Source organism: Rhinatrema bivittatum, chromosome 6 (genome assembly GCF_901001135.1).
Source record: "Rhinatrema bivittatum chromosome 6, aRhiBiv1.1, whole genome shotgun sequence".
In the NCBI taxonomy this organism is placed as follows: domain Eukaryota; kingdom Metazoa; phylum Chordata; class Amphibia; order Gymnophiona; family Rhinatrematidae; genus Rhinatrema; species Rhinatrema bivittatum.
This window is the reverse complement of record NC_042620.1, coordinates 38,731,326-38,752,097: the sequence shown is the minus strand read 5'-3', so window position 1 is coordinate 38,752,097 and position 20,772 is coordinate 38,731,326. Positions and strand designations below refer to the sequence as shown.

The following is a 20,772-nucleotide window of genomic DNA, read 5'->3' as shown; positions in this document are numbered from 1 at the left end:
TAGGAGCACAAATTTTATGCTCAACGTATATTTTATGCACACAACTTTAAGAAGCATTACTTATGTTCCTATGTTAGGAATACTAAAGCTGTGCACCTAACTCTTGGTTTGTGCTCACAACCTTTATGTGCCCAAACTGTAGTTATGCTTCTAGCATGGTTTATATGCATTAAATGTGATATTTAAGTTTACCTGCTTTTTAAATTCCTGATGCATTTGCATACTATTAGCTTACTGGATCTGGAATTAACTTCTTAGTAAGTGCATTAAGAAAATGTGTCCTGAAATACAGAGCACTTTTGGGGTTTTTTTTTCACACTTCCGTCTTAGTACATTGGGACCTGGGTTTGGGCACATAGCAGTGATGTTATGTATGTAGAGTTGATTTCTCTATATCTGTTGGTTCTAGATCTTATGCATTGAAGACCCTGATCCGGACAGTATCTATACTGGTGTTAATTCCTTAAAGCAAGGCCCTGTGTCCATCAGGAGGGTGGGATCTCAAAGCAAATATCCCTCCACTTCACAAAGAAACAAAGAACCTCCCAAGACGTCACTTACTAGCATCCCTGAAAATAAGCCAGTAAAAAAGGAGAGTGTTACAGAACCTGAGAAAGAGGTAGCCGAAAAGAACTTAGAACCAGCACCACAAGCAACACAAGGTACAAGGACACCACTTGCATCCATGACACCAAATCTTCGGCACCTGAAGAAATTTGCCTCCAGTCTTGCTTCACTGAATTCTGTTTCCTCCTCATGCATGGACACTACTGATCTAACGATGCACAAGTATGCTGCTTTTATTTATTTAAGTTAAATAATCACTGAATGTGCATGTGCTGCTCAGTACATAGGAGAGAGAGAGAGAAAAGTTGCTTACCTGTAAGATAGTTGGAAAAACTGGTCACTCAGGTGGGTGACTTTGCTAATTGCATTGTTACGGAAGTTGTGCTTTCTAGAGCTCAGAAAATCAAGTCTTTCTGAGCATGTACAGGAGTTCCGTACAGCCACCACCAGGCGAACTTTCTGTCACTTCCCTAGCAAAACCTCAACTCCAGGGAAGGAGGCTAAGATTGTGTGGCTGGTTTAGTCTACTATCCATGGGGCTTACCATTTACAAGTAAGCAACTTTGTTTTTTCATAAACAAGCAGGACGAATCCAGCTACACAAGCTAAGGGTTGCAGTGAAATTCTTCAAATACCTCATTTTTGCAAACTCAGTAGAGGATGGAGGGAGAATTGAAGCTTTAGTTAAATAGTTTTGGACAAGCAGTGTTAAAAATAATAAATATATTTCTGTCTGAGAGAAGCTTAGAAATTAAGAAATGCCATACTGGGTCAGACCAAGGATCCATCAAGCCCAGTATCCTGTTTCAACAGTGGCCAATCCAAGTCACAAGTACCCAAAAATTAGATAAATCATAAGCTACTGTTGCTTATTAATTACCATAATAGCAGTTTATGGATTTAACCTCTAGGAACTTATCTAAACCTTTTTTAAACCCAGTAACACTAAATGCTGAAACTACATCCTCTGACAGTGAATTCCAGAGCTTAACTATGTGCTGAGTGAAAAATAATTTTCTTCGATTTATTTAAAATGAGCTACTTGCTAACTTCATGGAGTGCCCCCAGGTCTTTCCATTATCTGAGAGAGTAAATAAACGATTTACATTAATTTGTTCAAGTCCTTTCATGATTTTATAGACTTCTATCATATCCCCCTTTATCCTATTTTCTTCTGAAAGTTCCTTCTTCCAATTTTTGAATGAAGATCTTTTGGCTATAATAGCCTCTTTCACCTCAACTTTTAACCATGCCGGTATTCATTTTGCCTTCCTTCCACCTTTCTTAATGCATGGAATACATCTGGTCTGTGCTTCTAGGATGGTATTTAACGATGTCCACGCCTGTTGCACACTTTACCTATGTAGCTGCACCTTTCAGTTTTTTTCTAACTATTTTTCTCATTTTATCAAAGTTTCCGTTTTGAAAGTTTAGCGCTAGAGCTGTGGATTTACCTACTGTCCCTCTTCCAGTCATTAATTCAAATTAGACCATATTATGATCACAATTGCCAAGTGGCCCCACCACCTTTACCTCTCTCACCAAATCCTGTGCTCCATTGAGAATTAGATCTAAAATTGCTCCCTTTCTCATCTTTTCCTGAACTAATTGCTCCATTAAACTGTCTTTTATTCCATCCAGGAATTAGCTTCCCTAATTTTTCTTAGCATTTCACTGTCCATCTCACCATTTTGGCCAGGTGGACAGTAGTAGTATACTCCTGTCATTATACTCTTCCCCAACACACAAGGGATTTCTATCCATAAAGATTCGATTGTGCATTTAGTCTCATGCAGGATCTTAATCCTGTTGGACTCTATGCCATCCCGGACATAAAGCACCACCCCACCTCCCAGATGCTCCTCTCTGTCATTGCGATATAATTTGTATCCCGGTATAGTATTATCCCATTGGTTATCCTCTTTCCACCATGTCTCTGAGATGCCAATTAGGTCTATGTCATCATCTTACTTCTTAGACTTTTGGCATTACATACAAACATTTCAAAGTGTGTGTTTTGTTTGCATTAGCATTTTGCTTTTCAGTTGTCAGGGATAAATTGGAATTTTTTTAACTCGGGTGAGTTTTTAATTACAGGCACTTGGACTACTTTTATTATTAGTGGAACCTTTCTGTTGGGATCCCCCAACTCTGCTTCATTACTATCCTTTGAAGATACCTCCCTCCGAACCATGCGCTGCTGAGCGACTGTCTGCTTCCCCCTTTGTTCTAGTTTAAAAACTGCTCTATCTCCTTTTTAAAGGTTAGCGCCAGTAGCCTGGTTCTACCCAGGTTAAGGTGGAGCCCATCCCTTTGGAAAAGACTCCCCCCCCCCCCCCCCTTCCTCAAAAGGTTCCCCAGTTCCTACAAAAACTGAATCCCTCTTCTTTGCACCATCGTCTCATCCACGCATTGAGACTCTGGAGCTCTCTGCCTGCCTCTGGGGACCTGCGCGTGGAACAGGGAGCATTTCAGAGAATGCTACCCTGGAGGTTCTGGATTTAAGATTTCTACCTAAGAGCCTAAATTTGGTTTCCAGAACCTCCCTCCCACATTTTCATATGTCATTGGTGCCCACATGTACCATGACAGCCGGCTCCTCCCCAGCATTGTCTAAAATCCTATCTAGGTGACGCGTGTGGTCCGCCACCTTCGCACAGGTAGGCATGTTACCAGGCGATCCTCATGCCCACCAGCCACCCAGCTGTCTACATTCCTAATAATCGAATCACCAACTATGACTGCCGACCTGACCACCTTGGCAGAAGCCCTGGGAGACACATCTAAATAGTAGTGCCTTGTAAAAATATGAATAGAAGATCATGTGGCTACTTTGCAATTATCTTGTATCAAAGATAATCAAAGATGGGCTACTGATGTTTATGTTGCTCTGACTTGGTGGGCTTTGACCTTTGCCTGAAGCTGTTTGCATTTCTTTCTATGTTCAATCTGGCAATTGGACAGTCATGCAGATAAGATTTTTTTCTTAAGTGGTAAGCCTTATTTTGATCCTAAGAGACAAAACGTTTAGTAGATTTTCTGAAAGGTTTAGTCCTTTCTAAGAAAAGTAACAAAGCTCTTCTGCAGTCTAGCTTTAGATGAGCAAGGCTCGGGAAAAATGGCAATATGATGGATTATCAAGATGAAATTTAGGTGAGTCCTTAGAACTACCCTATTTTAAAAGGCTCTTGAGTTACTAAGACCTAAAGTTCACTTTATGTGCAGAAGTTACTGCTATTAAAATTACCTTCTAGAATAGGCACTTGAGGTGCACTAGCGGCTCATATGGAACAAAAATTATATTGAGAACCCATTGGGTAGGAGGCATTTTAATTGGAGGGGAAAGGTTATAAAGGCCTTTAATGAATCTTCCTATAATAGGATGTAGAGAGACAAGTTGACCATCAGTGTGACTGTGATAAGCTGCTATAGCACTTAAATGAATGCTGAAAGAATAAGACTTTACTTAGCCTTTCCAGTTCAGAACTAGATACTGAAGGATAAAAGATATTGAACAGTTAAAAGGATCTAGCTTACACCATAAGGAACATCTTTTCCATTTAAAGTTTCTTGAACATTCAGTGGAAGGTTTTCTTGCTACTAAAATCACTTATTTTATTTTCTCTGGAAAAGTCATAAACTGAATTAATCGGCTCTCGGCATCCATTCTATTGGAGCCAGAGAATGAAGGTTTGGATAAAGGAGTGATCCATTTTACATAAACAAATATTCTGGGATATATTGGCGAGAAAACCACTGATCTCTGCAGCCATGGGGACCATATCTAGCAGGGCCAAGAGAGTGCACTGAGAATCATGTTTCCTTCTTAGCCTGAAGATAATTTTCAGAATAAGTGGAAGTGGGAGGAATGCATAGAGAAGGTTACGCGTTCCATGGAAGGAGAAAAGCATTGGATGCTAGAGCATCTGCAAGATGTTAACATTAAAAGGCTTGTGTGAATAGCCAAGATTTTACTGCTTTTTGAAATTTCAAATAATCCACTTCAGCAGTCTAAATGACAAGAGGGGAATGGGGGAGGTGGAGAAAGCTTCCTGAGAATGCAGAGTGCGAGAAGAATATGGGATCAGAACTTTAGAGACACGGAACCCAGAAAGAAAAGCACGGAAAGTTTAAAAACTGCTCGGTCTCCTTTCTGAAGATTAGTGTTAGCAGATTGGTGAAGGTGGAACCCATCCTTTCAGAACAGACTCTCTTCCTCAAAATGTTGTCAAGTTCCTAATAAAACTAAAGCCCTCTTCCCCCTACACAATGTCTCATCCACGCATTGAGACTCCAGAGCTCTGCTGGCCTCTGGGGTGGATTTCAGAGAATGCTACTCAGGAGCTTCTGGATTTCCAGAACCTCCTTCCCACACCTTCCTATGTCATTGGTGCCCACATGTACCACAACAACTGGCTCCTTCCCTGAACTGTCTAAAATCTTACCTAGGTGTTGCATGAGGTCTGCCACCTTTGCATCAGGCAGGCAAGTTATCAAGCAATCCTTACATCCACCAGCCACCCAGCTATTTAAATTCCTAATAATTGAATCACCAACTATGACAGCCGATCTAAACCTACTGGCCTGGGCACTAGCCTTTGGAGACTTATCTTAACAAAACATTTTTCAGATATATCAGTGAAAAGAGAAAAGTTCAAAATGGTATAGTGAAATTGAAAGGTGGAAAGGATCAATGCGTGGAGAGAGACGAAGAAATGGCAGAAATATTAAATGAATACTTCAGTTCTGTGTTCACTAAAGAGGACCCTGGAGAAGGACCGACACTAGTTAACAAGAAACTGGAGGGGAATGGAGTAGATGTAACTCCATTTACAGTAGAAAATGTATGGGAAGAGCTGGTGAAACTGAGGGTGGACAAAGCCATGGGGCCTGATGAAGTTCATCCCAGAATACTGAGGGAGCTCAGAGATGTGCTGGCAGGTCCGCTGTGTGACCTATTCAATAGATCCCTAGAAACGGGAGTGGTGCCGAATGATTGGAGGAGAGCGGTGGTGGTCCCGCTTCACAAGAGTGGGAACAGAGAAGAGGCTGGTAACTACAGACCGGTTAGCCTCACTTCAGTGGTGGGAAAAGTAATGGAGTCACTGTTGAAAGAGAGAATAGTGAACTATCTACAGTCGGGAGAATTGCTGGACCAGAGGCAGCATGGATTCACCATTGGAAGATCCTGTCAGACAAATCTGATTGACTTTTTTGACTGGGTAACCAAGGAATTGGATCGAGGAAGAGCACTCGATGTCATCTACTTGGATTTCAGCAAAGCTTTTGACACTGTCCCGCACAGGAGACTGGTGAATAAATGAGAAGCTTAGGAGTGAGTGCCGAGGTGGTGGCCTGGATTGCAAACTGGTTGACGGACAGAAGACAATGTGTGATGGTAAATGGAACTCTCTCTGAAGAGAGAGCGGTTTTAAGCGGTGTACCGCAGGGATCGGTGTTGGGACCGGTCCTTTTCAATATCTTTGTGAGCGACATTGCGGAAGGGATAGAAGGTAAGGTATGTCTTTTTGCGGATGACACTAAGATCTGCAACAGAGTGGACACGCCGGAAGGAGTGGAGAGAATGAGACGGGATTTAAGGAAGATGGAAGAGTGGTCGAAGACATGGCAGCTGACATTCAATGCCAAGAAGTGCAAAGTCATGCATATGGGGAGTGGAAATCCGAATGAACTGTATTCGATGGGGGGAGAAAGGCTGATGTGCACGGAGCAGGAGAGAGACCTTGGGGTGATGGTGTCTAATGATCTGAAGTCGGCGAAACAATGTGACAAGGCGATAGCTAAAGCCAGAAGAATGCTGGGCTGCATAGAGAGAGGAATATCGAGTAAGAAAAGGGAAGTGATTATCCCCTTGTACAGGTCCTTGGTGAGACCTCACCTGGAGTATTGTGTTCAGTTCTGGAGACCGTATCTCCGAAGAGACAGAGACAAGATGGAGGCGGTCCAGAGAAGGGTGACCAAAAAGGTGGAAGGTCTTCATCAAATGACTTATGAGGAGAGATTGAAGAATCTAAATATGTACACCCTGGAGGAAAGGAGGAGCAGAGGTGATATGATACAGACTTTCAGATACTTGAAAGGTTTTAATGATCCAATGACAACGACAAACCTTTTCCATAGGAAAAAAATCAGCAGAACCAGGGGTCACGATTTGAAGCTCCAGGGAGGAAGATTCAGAACCAATGTCAGGAAGTATTTCTTCACGGAGAGGGTGGTGGATGCCTGGAATGCCCTTCCAAAGGAAGTGGTGAAGACCAGAACTGTGAAGGACTTCAAAGGGGCGTGGGATAAACACTGTGGATCCATAAAATCAAGAGGCCGTCAAAGAGTGGGTGGCTCGCCAGAATGACGGCTACTGCCTGGAGATAATACCCTTATTCAATAAACATACACATGGTTACTGTGACTCCAACATCACTCTAAGCTACAACAGCAAGAGGAAATGTGGAAAAAAGGATTCGCACTCACAAAGTGGGGAGTAGCTGGCTTGTTACGGCGGTTACTACCCCAAACCAAATAAGCCTGATACTTCACTTTCAATGCATATCCAGCATAGCTCTCTGCTTCAACGGCAGGGGAGAAGAAAAACTGATACTTCACGCATATCCAGCATAGCTGTCTGCTTCAACGGCAGGGGAGAAGAAAAACTGATACTTCACGCATATCCAGCATAGCTCTCTGCTTCAACGGCAGGGGAGAAGAAAAAAGGATTCGCACTCACAAAGCGGGGAGTAGCTGGCTTGTTACGGCGGTTACTACCCCAAACCAAATAAGCCTGATACTTCACTTTCAATGCATATCCTGCTTCAACCGCAGGGGAGAAGAAAAACTGATACTTCACGCATATCCAGCATAGCTCTCTGCTTCAACGGCAGGGGAGAAGAAAAACTGATACTACACGCATATCCAGCATAGCTCCCTGCTTCAACGGCAGGGGAGAAGAAAAACAACCAATAAGGGCTGAATAACACAGTCTGGGTAAAACAAATAAACATGGGTGTAGCTTGCTTATTGCGGCGGTTACTACCCCTACTACCCCTAACTAATCAAGCTTGATATTTCACTTGGTTGCAGCTCCATCACTGCTCTCTACATTAATGGTGGGGGTGGAAGAGAAATAGAACCAAAGAGCTAAGAGAAACAGATAAGTATGAGAAAAAAATGTGAAGCTTGCTGGGCAGACTGGATGGGCCATTTGGTCTTCTTCTGCCGTCATTTCTATGTTTCTATGTTTCTATGTTTCTATCTTCAGTATAAGAAGATAATGCATCACCTGGAGAATAGGTTCTTACTTCAGGATCACTTCCTGCTACACGAGGGTGATGATCTCCAACTAGGTGACCTTGCTTTTCCAAAGCAGCACAGAGGCTGGTGGATTGGAGTTAGGACTTGGCTACTATGTCCCTGAAGGTCTCTTCTATATACCTGTCTGCTTCAGCTCCTCCAGAGATCGTACTCATTCTCTGAGAGCCAGGAGTTCTTTGCACAAGGCGCAAACATACAGCCTGTCACCAACTAGTATATACATTTGTTTAACTGCTTAGTATAATATAATTGATTTATGAGGTATATAAATAAAAATAAACAAAAGACTGGAAGGCCCAATTTGGCTACTGGACTGTTGCCAGCATCTTAATATTGCTGAGTTATTTTATTTATTTAAGGCTTTTATATACTGATAACCGTTTGCACATCATATCGGTTTTCATGGAACAGGTGAATAAAATAATATTGGATAACATTTACAAAGAACATATTGTAACATAACGGAAATAAATAATTAGTTCCTAATTAGTTTAGCTTGCTATGGGAGTGGGGATGGTACATCGGAGCGATGTATTTAATGATAATTTGGCAATGACCTGATTGATAAGGGCTAGGTCACTTCCTTGTTCTAGATAAATCCCTGATTGATTTTTTTTTATGTGGAAATGACTTTTGTCCTCTTATATGGGGTAAGAGTTTACAATACAAAGAATGAGCTTAGGGGTATGTGATAGGGAAGGAAAGTCATTAAAAGAAATTACCTAGTTCCCTAGTCTTACCTTTCCTAGCTTTTAATCGACACACGCACACAGTTTACTCCACAGTTTTCTACTTTCCTCAAACTTTTAAGTCCAAATATTACCCAGCAAGCAGTACTTACCAATCCTCTTCAGCTGCCATCCAAATCTTCTTCTCCTTCCAGTACTCCCTCAGAATTTCCTTTGGTTCTTGTGAATGGCTATATGCATGTAGGTATCCTTTAAATCTAGGTTCTTAGCTAATTTCCTTTCCCCAAATGTGACAGAATTGAGCCTAGTAAGTTCATCTTGAATTTTTCTCTTTAGGAATTTGTTTGGTGTCTGTAAACCAAAAATAAGCCAGAAGCTGCCTGATTTGGGGGGGGGGATCAGAAAGTATTTGAAGTTGAATTTTTTTCCCTTTTCTATGGGCATTGCTGACACTAGGGAGGCTAGAAGTTTTTGGTGTTTATAATTGATATGGAGGTAATAGAGAATGACATGGAGGATTGGCTGGTGGAAATTCAAATGGTAACCTTCTCAAACAATTTTCAAAACCCAAGTGTATTTGGTGACGTGACCACTGATTTTGAAAATACACTAGCCGCCTCCTCCTCCTCCCCCCTCCCCCCCCCCCCCCCCCCCCCACCGCTCACACACACACACACACATTGGAAGTGATTTAAGAGAATTGGGAAGGTGTGGGAATTTGATACTCAAAACTGAGGACCCGATTTCTGTGTGGATTGCTGAGTTTTAGCTCTGGCCCAAGATCTGAACTGCTGTTGTGGTTGCGTGTGCTGCAGTATTTAAGGGCATTGTATGTAGTATGGACAGAGTTGATACCTTCAGTGAGAATAGCAATTCCTTTTGTAAGGCTGATATCTTCTTTGTGAAGTACTCTTTCCAGCAGCTGGATGTCTGGAATATGGTGTAATGATCTTTAATGTTGCCAATTTTTTTACTTTGCCTCCAGTATATGGTGGCAATTTGGCATGCATGTCTTCATGTAACCATATTTTAAGCCAAGCAAATCATCCAGAGCCTATTGCTATTACAGAGGATTAAGAAGATGTATAGAAAGCATCATAAATGGAGTTAACAAAATGTTTGACACATTCCTCTGCATCTAAAATGTGTGAGAAGAATTTTTCTTTAATTATTGGGCGTAGAGATTCTGAGTTATCTTTAATTTTCTGTATGGTGTATCCTGAGAGAAACAGAGGAAGAACTCCTGAAACATTCTATTTTTATTTTTAATTTGACAATTTTTATTAAAGGCAAATTGAACTACAATAATATGAACATAGTCCGTGAACAAAGAACAACACATTGAAACATTCTTGGTACAGTATGCATGAACCTAATATTTCTCAACCCATATGCAGCCATCAGAGTTTATCAGAATATGAAATACCCCATCTTCCCAATGATCGCTTGCTCTAAAGAAACTAAAGGTTTAGTTGGCTCAAATGTGTGCCAATCTATAATTACCCTAAGATGGGAGTCCGCGTGACACCAAATTAAATTGGGTACTCCCAATCCATCCTGTTTCTTAGAAAGAAACAAATATCTTTTGGCAGCCCTAGGTGGCTTCCCTTTCCAATGAAATGAAGCAGCCTCCTTTGCCAATGTTGCAGCATTGATTTGGGTACCGCAAATGTTATGGTTAGAAGCAGATAACTAATTCTAGGTAAGATGTTCATTTTAATTATAGCAATTCTACCTAACCAGGAAATGTGATACCTATCCCTTTCTTCAAGATCCTTATATATTCGGGACAACAACTGTGGATAATTCAGTTGGAAAATGTCTTGTGAATTTCGGATATATATATTCATAAATATTTAATTTGGTGTTCTAACCATTTGAATGAAAATTGGGTTTTTAATATCAACTTGGTTGATAAGTGTGAAATTTAGGATATCCAATTTCTCCCAATTAATGGTTAAACCCAGATACTGCACTAAATTTAGCTATCTCTGCAACCATTGCCCTCAAGGAAACCACTGGATGTGATACTGTAAATAAAAGATCGTCTGTAAATAGGGACATTTTAGAAGAAAAGGATCCTACTGTGACCCTATCCTTGTAGTGAAAGGTTCCAAAAAAATTGCAAAAAGCAATGGAGATAAGAGACAACTCTCTCATGCCTCTGGCTACCTCAAACAAATCTGAATAACCTCCATTAATTTTAATAGATGCTTTGGGATGGTCATAGGTTTAGAGATCCATTGCAGGAAAAAGGGACCAAACTTTATTTTCTCTAAGGTGCTAAAGAGAAAATGCCAATGAAGTAGGTCAAATACTTTTTCCGCGTCTATAATTAATAAAAGAAAAGGATCCTTCTGCCTACACTCCCACCAGACGATAATCTGTTATTTTTTGGACATTATCAGATGCTGTTCGACCTATAACAAATCCTGATTGATCAGGGTGAACAATGGTAGGCAAGATGGTATTAAGTCTATCTGCAAGGATGTTGGTGAATATTTTCAAATCCAAACTTAATAAAGAAATTGGTCTGTAAGACCCACAGAGTACTGGGTCTCTCCCTGGTTTGGCTAAAACAGTAATGCCCGCCATGTTAGAAAAACTGAGCCTGGTCTCCTCTAAGGGGGTTGAATATTTTTGTTAATGGTAAGGCTAACTGATCAGCAAATACATGATAGAATCGGGCTGTATACCCATCAATGCCTGGAGATTTACCCCACCTTAAGTTTCTTGATTGCTTGTATAACTTCAAAGTGGGAAGTCTCACGTTCCAGCCATTCTCGCTGTTCTGTCAATCCAGGCAGAGAAACCTTGGACAAATAAGTGTCAATATCCTCTGGTTTTATAGTTAGATTAGCACTATTTATTTATTTATTTATTTATTTATTTAAAGAATTTATATACCGGGGTTCCTGTATAGTATACATATCACCCCGGTTTACAAGGAACCAAAACTATCGCTAAGGAACCGTAACTATCGCTACATTTAGCGGTTTACATTGAACATTTAGCGGTTTACATTGAACATAGTTAATTTGAGAAAACATAATAAAACATAAATAAACATAAATAAACATAAAATAGTTAATTTGAGAAAAGGTATATAATATGGTTAACCAGTTAATAACTAAAAGGCAGGTTAATAAGTACATAAGTAAGTAAATAACATTGAACTTGATAGAATCTGGTAACAGGATAAAACATAGTGTTGCATATGCTTAAGTACAGTTTCGTGTTAATTTCTTCAGAGAGATATAAGCTGGGGAAGATACGGAGGATATGAAATGCCTTTTTTCTTCTATAAAGAGCAGAATAAACGCAGGAGTCATTCTGTCTTGATTCGTTGTCAAAATATTCCCATTCTCATCTTTTATTTTAATCACATTATTCTGACTGCATTGCCCCCTTAGCTTGTTAGCCAGTGTTTTACCTGCTTTATTGCCCTCAAAATGTTTGTTTTATTGGTTCTAGTGCATGGGCTATCGACACAGTATCAAGCTCAGCCAACCTTGCTTTACAATTGTGTATTTCTTGATAAACTTGGGGTGAAAGTGTGGTCTTATGAGAGCTTTCCAATGCTGAGATGTTATGGATCAATTCTTGCCTTACCTTCTCTCTGCATTTTTTCTCATGAGACGCTTTGGCTATAAGGTGACCATGCAATACTACTTTTTAGACACGCTCATACCGTAACCAGAGAAACATCCGGGGTATCATTAGTAGCAAGTAGGACTGAATATGATTCTGAATATGCTCGTGAAAGTCTTCATCTGCTAGTAGACTGTCATTTAATTTCCAAAATAACTCCCCTTTATCATAATTATTAAATTGAATTCTGAACCAAACTAGTGCATGATCAGACCACGTTATGGGTTCGATATTGGTAGAATGCACTCTATTGTTTATACCCTTATCTATTAATACTAGATCTATCCTTGAATAAGATGGGCACAGGAATAAAATGTATAATTGTGGGAACGAGGGTAGTGGGAATGTCAAACATACACCAGATTAGCTTGTGAGAGAAATCGTTTTAAACCCCTTCACCCCCCTCCCCCCCCGGGCATTAGTAGAAAAGCCTGAGGAGTTATCTAAAACATGATTCATTGTGACATTGAAATCCGCCCCCCCCCAATTAATGACCCAGCAGTATTTTTCTGGATCTTGTCATGTAACAACTGAAAGAAATCACTTTGTATACTGGGGGTACAAACAGAGACTAAAGTGTAAAGCTCTTTTTCTATTTTAATATTCAGGATTAAAAAACGACCTCCTGGATTTCTGACATCCTTTGAACTCATAAGATCTTTAGGAATAAGTATTCCCATTCCCGTATATTTAGCAAACTTGGAACTTGCTGCCCAGAACTGTGAAGGAAATTCACTTGAATGCATTAGGTGAATATACCGTGCCTTCAAATGGGTCTCCTGCAGCATGAAGACTGCGCTTGTTGTAAAAAAAAAGAGATATTGCTTCCACCCTGAATTAAAGTCCTTTACATTTAATGAGCACGTTTTAAAGGTTGTCATGGAAAATTATAAGAACATTCTCTAAGCACCGATAGCACAATAAGTGCTGCCTACAGGAGATTTTGCTATTTAGGGAAGCAAACATTTGTGACTAAGACGTCAAGAAAAAAATCTTATCTTCCATCCCCCTAATAAGTTTACCAGTATTAATAATGGTGATATTCCTTGCAAGCCTAACCCTCCCTCTTTTTCCCCCATTCCCATACCCAAACCGGTCTGCTTCGAAAAAACTCACAGACCTATACTGTATATAGGAGGAAATATCAACTAGTTCTTCACTAGTCCCCCTGTGACTAAACCATTCATTGAAACTACTATCTGCAGCATATACAACTGTTAAAAATAAATAAAACAAAAAACCCACCTCTGTAAAATGTAAATGTAACTCTTAGTTTCTAATCGGTGTAAATATATCCTCATTCCCCAACTTATGCTGGTTTGAACTGGCATGTGCCAAAATTGAAACCCTGAAGTTTGCTCACTGTTTTCACATTGTATCTTTTGGCATCGACAATCCCTCAGATTTATGGTGGAATCTCCTCCCACCCTTGCCTACTCATTACCACCAATGATGATCTTCTTTACGAGGGACCAATGGCTAGGTCCCGGATGTTATTTGTATGACCGGAAGGCCTAGTTCCTGGAAGGCTGCATTTGCTTCCGCAACAGTTTTAACTCAGTAAGATACTCCCTTCATGGAAAACCAGATCCCAAAGGGGAACAGCCATTGATATTGAATGTTCTCCTTTTTGAAAGAAGCAGTGACAGGGTGAAGCTCTTGTCACTTTTGCAATGTTGTCGGTGACAGATCAGCAAAATGTTATTCCAAGACCAACTAGTTTGCTTGAGACAAGGTGTTAATTTTATCTTTTACCAGGAAACTGTGAAAATAGGCTTTTATGTCATGTGGTTTGTTGTCCATCTTCAGACCCAAGGACGATGTGCCCATTCCAGCTTGCCGTCAAAGGTGGGAGAAGGATCCTCCGAGGTAGAAGCCAAAAGATATTTACAGATTTGAATCACAATGTCCGGCAGCCCTTATATTCCGGGGACTCTGGCACCCCAGGGAAATGTAAATTTCAGCATCTGGAGTGCTTTTCAAGATCTTCTAGCTTCTCCCCTAGAGCAGCACAATTTGAGTGCAAAGAGTTTTGCTCTTGCCACATACAGGAGAGGTCATCTTCTTGCGCTTCCATCCGGGTATACACCTCATCCACCCTTCTACCCAATTCTGCCATATCTTCCTTCATTCCTCCCAACAACGCAATCATCTCTTGTTTATAATTTTTTAGGTCTTGATGTAGGGATCTGAACCAGGAGCGAATTCCAGTTCAGGTAGGTAAATCCATAGCTGAGGGATCGGGAGTGTCTTGTGCTGCACTGTCAGCATCTGCGCCCTCAAATGTTGCCATTTTTGTGAAGGTGGACTCATGAATCGGTTCAGATTTCTGATATGAAAATTGCTTAAAATCCACCGATTTTTTTCGCTTAGTCGTCGTCAGCAAAAAAGCTGAAGGAATTGGAGGAGCACAGATTTACAGATGACTAAGATTTTAGCTCAATTAGGCCACCCAAAGGGAGAGCTCGCGCTTTATGCTCGATGATGTCATTTCCTTCTCCTGAAACATTTTCTTTTTGAGAGGCTTTAACAAAGCAAATTTAAAAGTGAAGAAACCAAAGAAAATACTGTAACTTGCAGAAGAAAAACGCAAAAGTGGCAATTGAAAGCAGCATGTATCCCTTCGCTTCAGCAGAAGAAAAAAGATTGAGGCTTGCTCGATAGCAGCTGTGTGAGAAATCCCATGCAGGCTCAGAAAGAAGTTAGATTTTTCTGAGCTTTAGAGAGAGCGTGACTTCTGTTTCAGTGCTATTGGTGATGTAACCCACTTATTTGGCTGGATTTGTCCTGCTTGTCCACAGAGAATGGTTTTGGTTTTCATTTGGGCTGGCTTAGTATTGAACTCTAGGTGGAAGTGCATGTCTTTTTTGCTCCCTAGTCTGGGATTGTACAAAGACCTGTGTGTTTTCCATTCACCTTGGTCTAATCATTTACAATATAGATTCTGTTGGCTTCAAAATATGTTGCTCCTCTGGTTCTCCTGCTGGGGAAGCTAGGTAACAATCTGAAGAGGGTTGGGTAGTGAAAAGGAGGTAAGTGGTGCTATTTGGTACATAATTGGGTACGTTCCCTTCCATTTTTTAACAAGATAAGTTCCATGTAGAACTTAGTCTACTTCCTGACATGGATGCATATCTGTGGATCTAAAGCACCCACCCCAGCAGTCATTCCTCATGACCCCCATAACATGTCTTGAAAATTTGGTGTTTGTAGAACACCCAACAGTTATTAGGGGACACACACACTCAGTGTGATCTCATTAGTAAGCTAAAAAAAAAATCTAAATTTAAATGGCGGAATTCGACATCTGAATGTCTATGGTGGTGATAACATTTTTCTGTGTCTTTTTAGAAATTATTTTACTCTTCATTTATCTATCTTTGTAAACTATTTTGAAATGTATTTTAATCTAAAATCAGTATAATAAACTAAACATCACCATTATCACACATCCACATATGCTCATAGCACTGCCTTTTAAGTAAGGACTGCAGTATTTAAACAAAATGGCTCCATGGTAATGCACTGCATGTTGCTGACCATATCAGTAGCTAAATAACCATACCCCCATAATTTTCTGGTCTGTTCAACTTGCAGGAATCTCCCACATAATGGACCAAGCTCCTGCACTCTTGCAGGATGAGCGAGAGAGAGGATATAGATTTTTTTTTTCTGTTACATGTACATGACGCAGACAGTCAGTATATTTCTGCTGTTTTTATTTTTATGGCATTGTTTTAATGGACTCCTTCCCTACTTTCCCCAAGCAAAATCACTCGCCACTTTTAGAACTATAGCAGGTGTTAAAAACAGCTCCTCCTCCTCTGCCACCTCATGCCCATCTCAGTAACTCATGCTTTCCTCTCTGCTTTGGATACCAGTTTAGTTTTTGTCGCTCAGCTCTGAACATGCTGTCTGACCTGATACTGTAGTATTAGAGTTTGCTTGAGCTAGAGGAGGAAGTTTCATGGCACTTGAAGTTACTTCATGAACTTTGAATCCTGAACCTGTGATTAATGTTTTGCAGTAATACAGATCTTGATGGAGTGTCTCTGGGAGAAATCCAGCTCACAGTCCGTTATGCCTCTCTGCGGCAGAGTCTCATTGTTCTTGTAAATGGATGCAGGTAATGTATTTGCAATTAATTTAAAATTATATTTATTACTAGGGGCTGCACCCCCTGCTCACGTCACTCACCGACCCTGCCACACAGGCTTTCTGCTTTAGATTTCATGCTCACGCCTAGATGGAAAATGCAAGCTGGGTAGGGCAAGTGACTTTATTGAAAGGAAGGGCTGGGAGAGAGATATCACGGTCTACTACGTGGGGGTGGTGACAGCATTCGGGGAGAAGGATGTATAAAGGTGGGCGTTGTGGATGGGGGGTGGTATATGGTGGTGGGTGAGTAGGTGAAGTGTATGTATGTAATAGTGTAGGTAGTAAGTGCTGTTGAGTTTGTGTGGGGGTGAGAGTGGTGTGGAAGATGTGGGCAATTCCCCCCCTTGCACTCCAAGTTTTCTCCCTACCCTTCTCCTCCCCACCTGTGTGAGAATGGTCTGTATGTGTTTTGCATGTGAGTGGTGGATGCATAAGTTGCTTCAGGAGGTGAGTGAAGTGTGTGGGTGTTGGGGATGGTGGGGGAACCCATCCTGATTTTTCCATCCTCCCTCCCTCCCCTCTCCTCACACTTCCCTGTGCAAGTGTGAGGGTGCCACTGTGTGTGCACAAGTTCTCCCTCTCCTCCACCTCACTCCCCATTTCCTCCCTCCTTCCTTGTATGTGTGTATACATGGGTGGGATGGGGAGAGGGGAGAATGTGTGTGTGTGTGTGTTATGGGAAAGTGAGAGTGAGGGTTTGTGTGTTGGGGGATAGACTCCCTTTCACAATCTCCACAGACTTCCCTGCCTGCTGTGTGTGTGTTATGGGGCTGGTGTGAGTGGTATTAGGGATGAATTGGGGGGGTACAGGGATGAATTGGAGCTAAGTGTGTGCATTCTTCCCCCAACATGTTTTACTTTGCCTTGGCGTTCAGTTGTGTGGGTGTGAGTGACTGCTGTGTGTGTGTTGGGGAGTTGCTGGGCATGTGGGATGGTGAGGGTGCATCCTCCCAACCTACATCCAGTCCCCCACCCCTAGCGTCTGTTTAAAGCATGCTGCAGGGTTTTGTCTGTATCACTATAGTGATCGGATACTTCCAACATTTTGGCCTTCTTTCACAAAGAGCTGCACTCAGGTTTTATCCCAAATTTCTCTGAACTTTCAAGTAGCTGCTTTTTCTTGTTAATAGAGGTACAATTCAAGGGGTTTTGTCATTTTTCATCCAGACGTTGTTTTCCTCAGAGGGGTGTTTTGTCTTTGACATCCTTTTAGGTCCTTGGTTCCTCGGTGAGACCTTAATTTGGCTCATAGAGCTTTAGTGGGCTTGCTGTACAAGCCTCTTAATAATGCTTTTTCTGTAAGTTTTACGCTGACATAGCAGCATAGTAATGATGGCCGAAAAAGACCAAATGGCCCATCCAGTCTGCCCAGCAAGCTTCTTATAGTAGTATCTGCCGCTTTGTGCAATATACCCCCATGCTTCTGTCGAGTAGCAACTGCTGCTCTGTGCACTTTCCCTCAAGTCTTATGATAAGGGTAGTAATTAAAAACTGTCAAACTCATAAATTGCTGCTAGCAAAATATTTACTGGGCGAGGAGCCTTCTTGATAATTCAGACAATACTATTTGATGTTCTTTACTTTGAGACTTGGCCGCAGAGGCTGTCCTTTGCTTTTTCGTTTATATCTGCCTGTCGGTTCCCCAGATTGTGAAAGCCGGGGCCCATGTCGGTTGTTGTCTGTATCCAGTCTCTCCCCCCCCCCCCCCCCCCCCCCCCCCCCCCCCCCCCCGCCGTAAAAGCGGGGAGCGGTTACAGTTGCATCAAAAGCATCAAGATTGAGGGTAGTAATCCCCCTGCCTTCTGTTAGGGTACTAACTGCTGCTCCGTGCAGGTAACCCCCATGCACCCTATTCTTCATTTCCTTCCTCTAGCCTTTAGGGATCTACAGTGTTTATCCCATGCCCCTTTGACTTTTTTTTTTTGACTGTTTTCTTCTTCTCCACCTCCTCTGAAAGGGTATTGCAAGCATCCACCACCCTCTCTGTGGAGAAATATTTCCTGACAGTTCTGAGTTGTCCCCACCCCCTCCTGAAGTTTCATTTCATGAACCCTAGGCTACTGTTTCCTTTCTGATGGAAGATTCAAAGTTTGTGCATCATTAAACCTTTCAGATATCTGAAGGTCTGTATCATATCTCCCCTGTACCTCCTCTCTTCCAGGGTATATATATTTAGATCTTCCAGCCTCTCCTCATATATTTTCTGATATAGACCCCCACACCATTTTGGTCACCCTTCTCTGGATCGTCTCCTTCCTGTCTCTATCCTTTTTGAGATATGGTCTCTAGAATGTAGTACTCCCAGTGAGGCCTCACCAAGGCCTCCTTTTTCCTGCAGTTACTCCTTTCTCTATGTAGCCTAGCATTCTTCTGGCTTTAGCTATCACCTTGTCACATTGCTTCTCTGCCTTCAGATTGCCAGATATTACCCCAAGGTCTCTCTCTTGGTCCGTGCACATCAGTTTTTCCCTCCATATATACAGCTCTTTTGGATTACCATACTCCAGATGCATGATTCTACACTTCTTGGCAATGAATTCCAGCTGCCAAATCTTCAACTACTCTTCAAGCTTTCTTAAATCACACTTCATTCTCTCCACTCTGTTGCAGATCTTAATATCATCTGCAAATAGACAAATTTTATCTTCTATCTTTTCTGCAATTTCATAAATATATTGAACAGAACCAGTCCCAAAAGTGATCCGTGTGGCACTCCGCTTAACAAGCTTCTCTCTTCAGAGTAGGTTTCGTTTACCATTACATGTTGTCTCTATCAGTCAACCAGTTTGTAACCTACCTTGGCACTTATGGGACCGTATCAAATGCTTTGCTGAAATCCAAGTAGATAACATCATGCGCTCTTCCTTGATGCAATTCTCTAATCACACAATCAAAATAATCAACAAGATTGGTCTGACAGGACCTTCCCCCCCCGATGAATCCATGCTGCCTTGGAATCCAGCAAGACACCTGATTGTATCTAGTTCACTATCCTCTCCTTCAGCAGAATTGCCATTAATTTTCCCACCACCTAGGTGAGGCTAAACCAGCCTGTAGTTTCCAGCCTCCTCTCTGCTACCACTCTTGAGAAGAGGGACCACAACCACACTTCTCCAGTCTTGCGGCACCACTCCTGTTTCCAGGGATCTATTGAATAGGTATTTCAGTGGACCCGCCAGCACATCTCTGAGCTCCCTCAGTATCCTGGGATCCAGCCCAATGGACTTGTTCACTTTCATTTTACTTAGCTCATCCTGAACCAGCAACAGTCCTTCTCCAGGGTCTTCTTTAGTGAACAGCAAACTGTTTAATATTTCCACCATTTCTTTCTTTCTCCACAAGTTGCTCCTAGTCACCTTTCAGTTTTACTATATTACTTTGGGCCTTCCTTCTTTCTCTGATTTATCTGAAAAATGTTCCGTCACCTTGCTTTACCTCTTTGGCAATCTTTTCTTCCGCTTGATCTTTTGCTTTCCTGATTTCTTTCTTTGTCTCCTTCAGCTTCACCAGAAATTCTTAAGAACATAAGAACATGCCATACTGGGTCAGACCAAGGGTCCATCAAGCCCAGCATCCTGTTTCCAACAGTGGCGCATCCAGGCCATAAGAACCTGGCAAGTACCCAAACACTAAGTCTATCCCATGCTACTGTTGCTAGTAATAGCAGTGGCCATTTTTTAAGTCAACTTAATTAATAGAAGGTAATGGACATCTCCTCCAAGAACTTATCCAATCCTTTTTTAAACACAGCTACACTAACTGCACTAACCATATCCCCTGGCAACAAATTCTAGAGTTTAATTGTGCGTTGACTGAAAAAGAACTTTCTCCGGTTAGTTTTAAATGCCACATGCTAACTTCATGGAGTGCCCTCTAGCCCTTCTATTATCCGAAATAGTAAATAACCGATTCACATTTACCAGTTCTAGACCTCTCATGACTTTAAACACCTCTATCACATGCCCCCCTCAGCCGTCTCTTCTCCAAGCTGAACAGTCCTAACCTCTTTAGTCTTTCCTCATAGGGGAGCTGTTCCATCCCCTTTATCATTTTGATCTCCCTTCTTTGTACCTTCTCCAACTCAACTATATCTTTTTTGAGATACGGCAACCAGAATTGTACACACTATTCAAGGTGCGGTCTCACCATAGAGCGATACAGAGGCATTTTGACATTTTCTGTTTTATTCTCCATTTCCTTTTTAATAATTCCCAACATTGCTTTTTTGACTGCCGCAGCACAATGAACCGACAATTTCAATGTGGTGTTCACTATGACGCCTAGATCTTTCTTGGATGATAGGTTTCATATTAGGAATTAACATTGTGTAACTTATAGCATAGGTTATTTTTCCCTATATGCATCACCTTGCACTTATCCA

At 41.5% G+C, this 20,772-nt stretch overlaps 1 protein-coding gene across 1 annotated transcript in view; it reads left to right on the top strand.

Moving 5' to 3' along the window:
* ESYT3 (extended synaptotagmin 3) overlaps positions 1-20,772 on the top strand; it is a 193,069-nt gene that overhangs the window by 135,925 nt on the left and 36,372 nt on the right. Inside the window, exons 18-19 of the mRNA XM_029605310.1 lie at positions 410-789; positions 16,261-16,359. Coding sequence (XP_029461170.1) covers positions 410-789; positions 16,261-16,359 — 479 coding nt within the window. The remainder of the gene's footprint in view (positions 1-409; positions 790-16,260; positions 16,360-20,772) is intronic.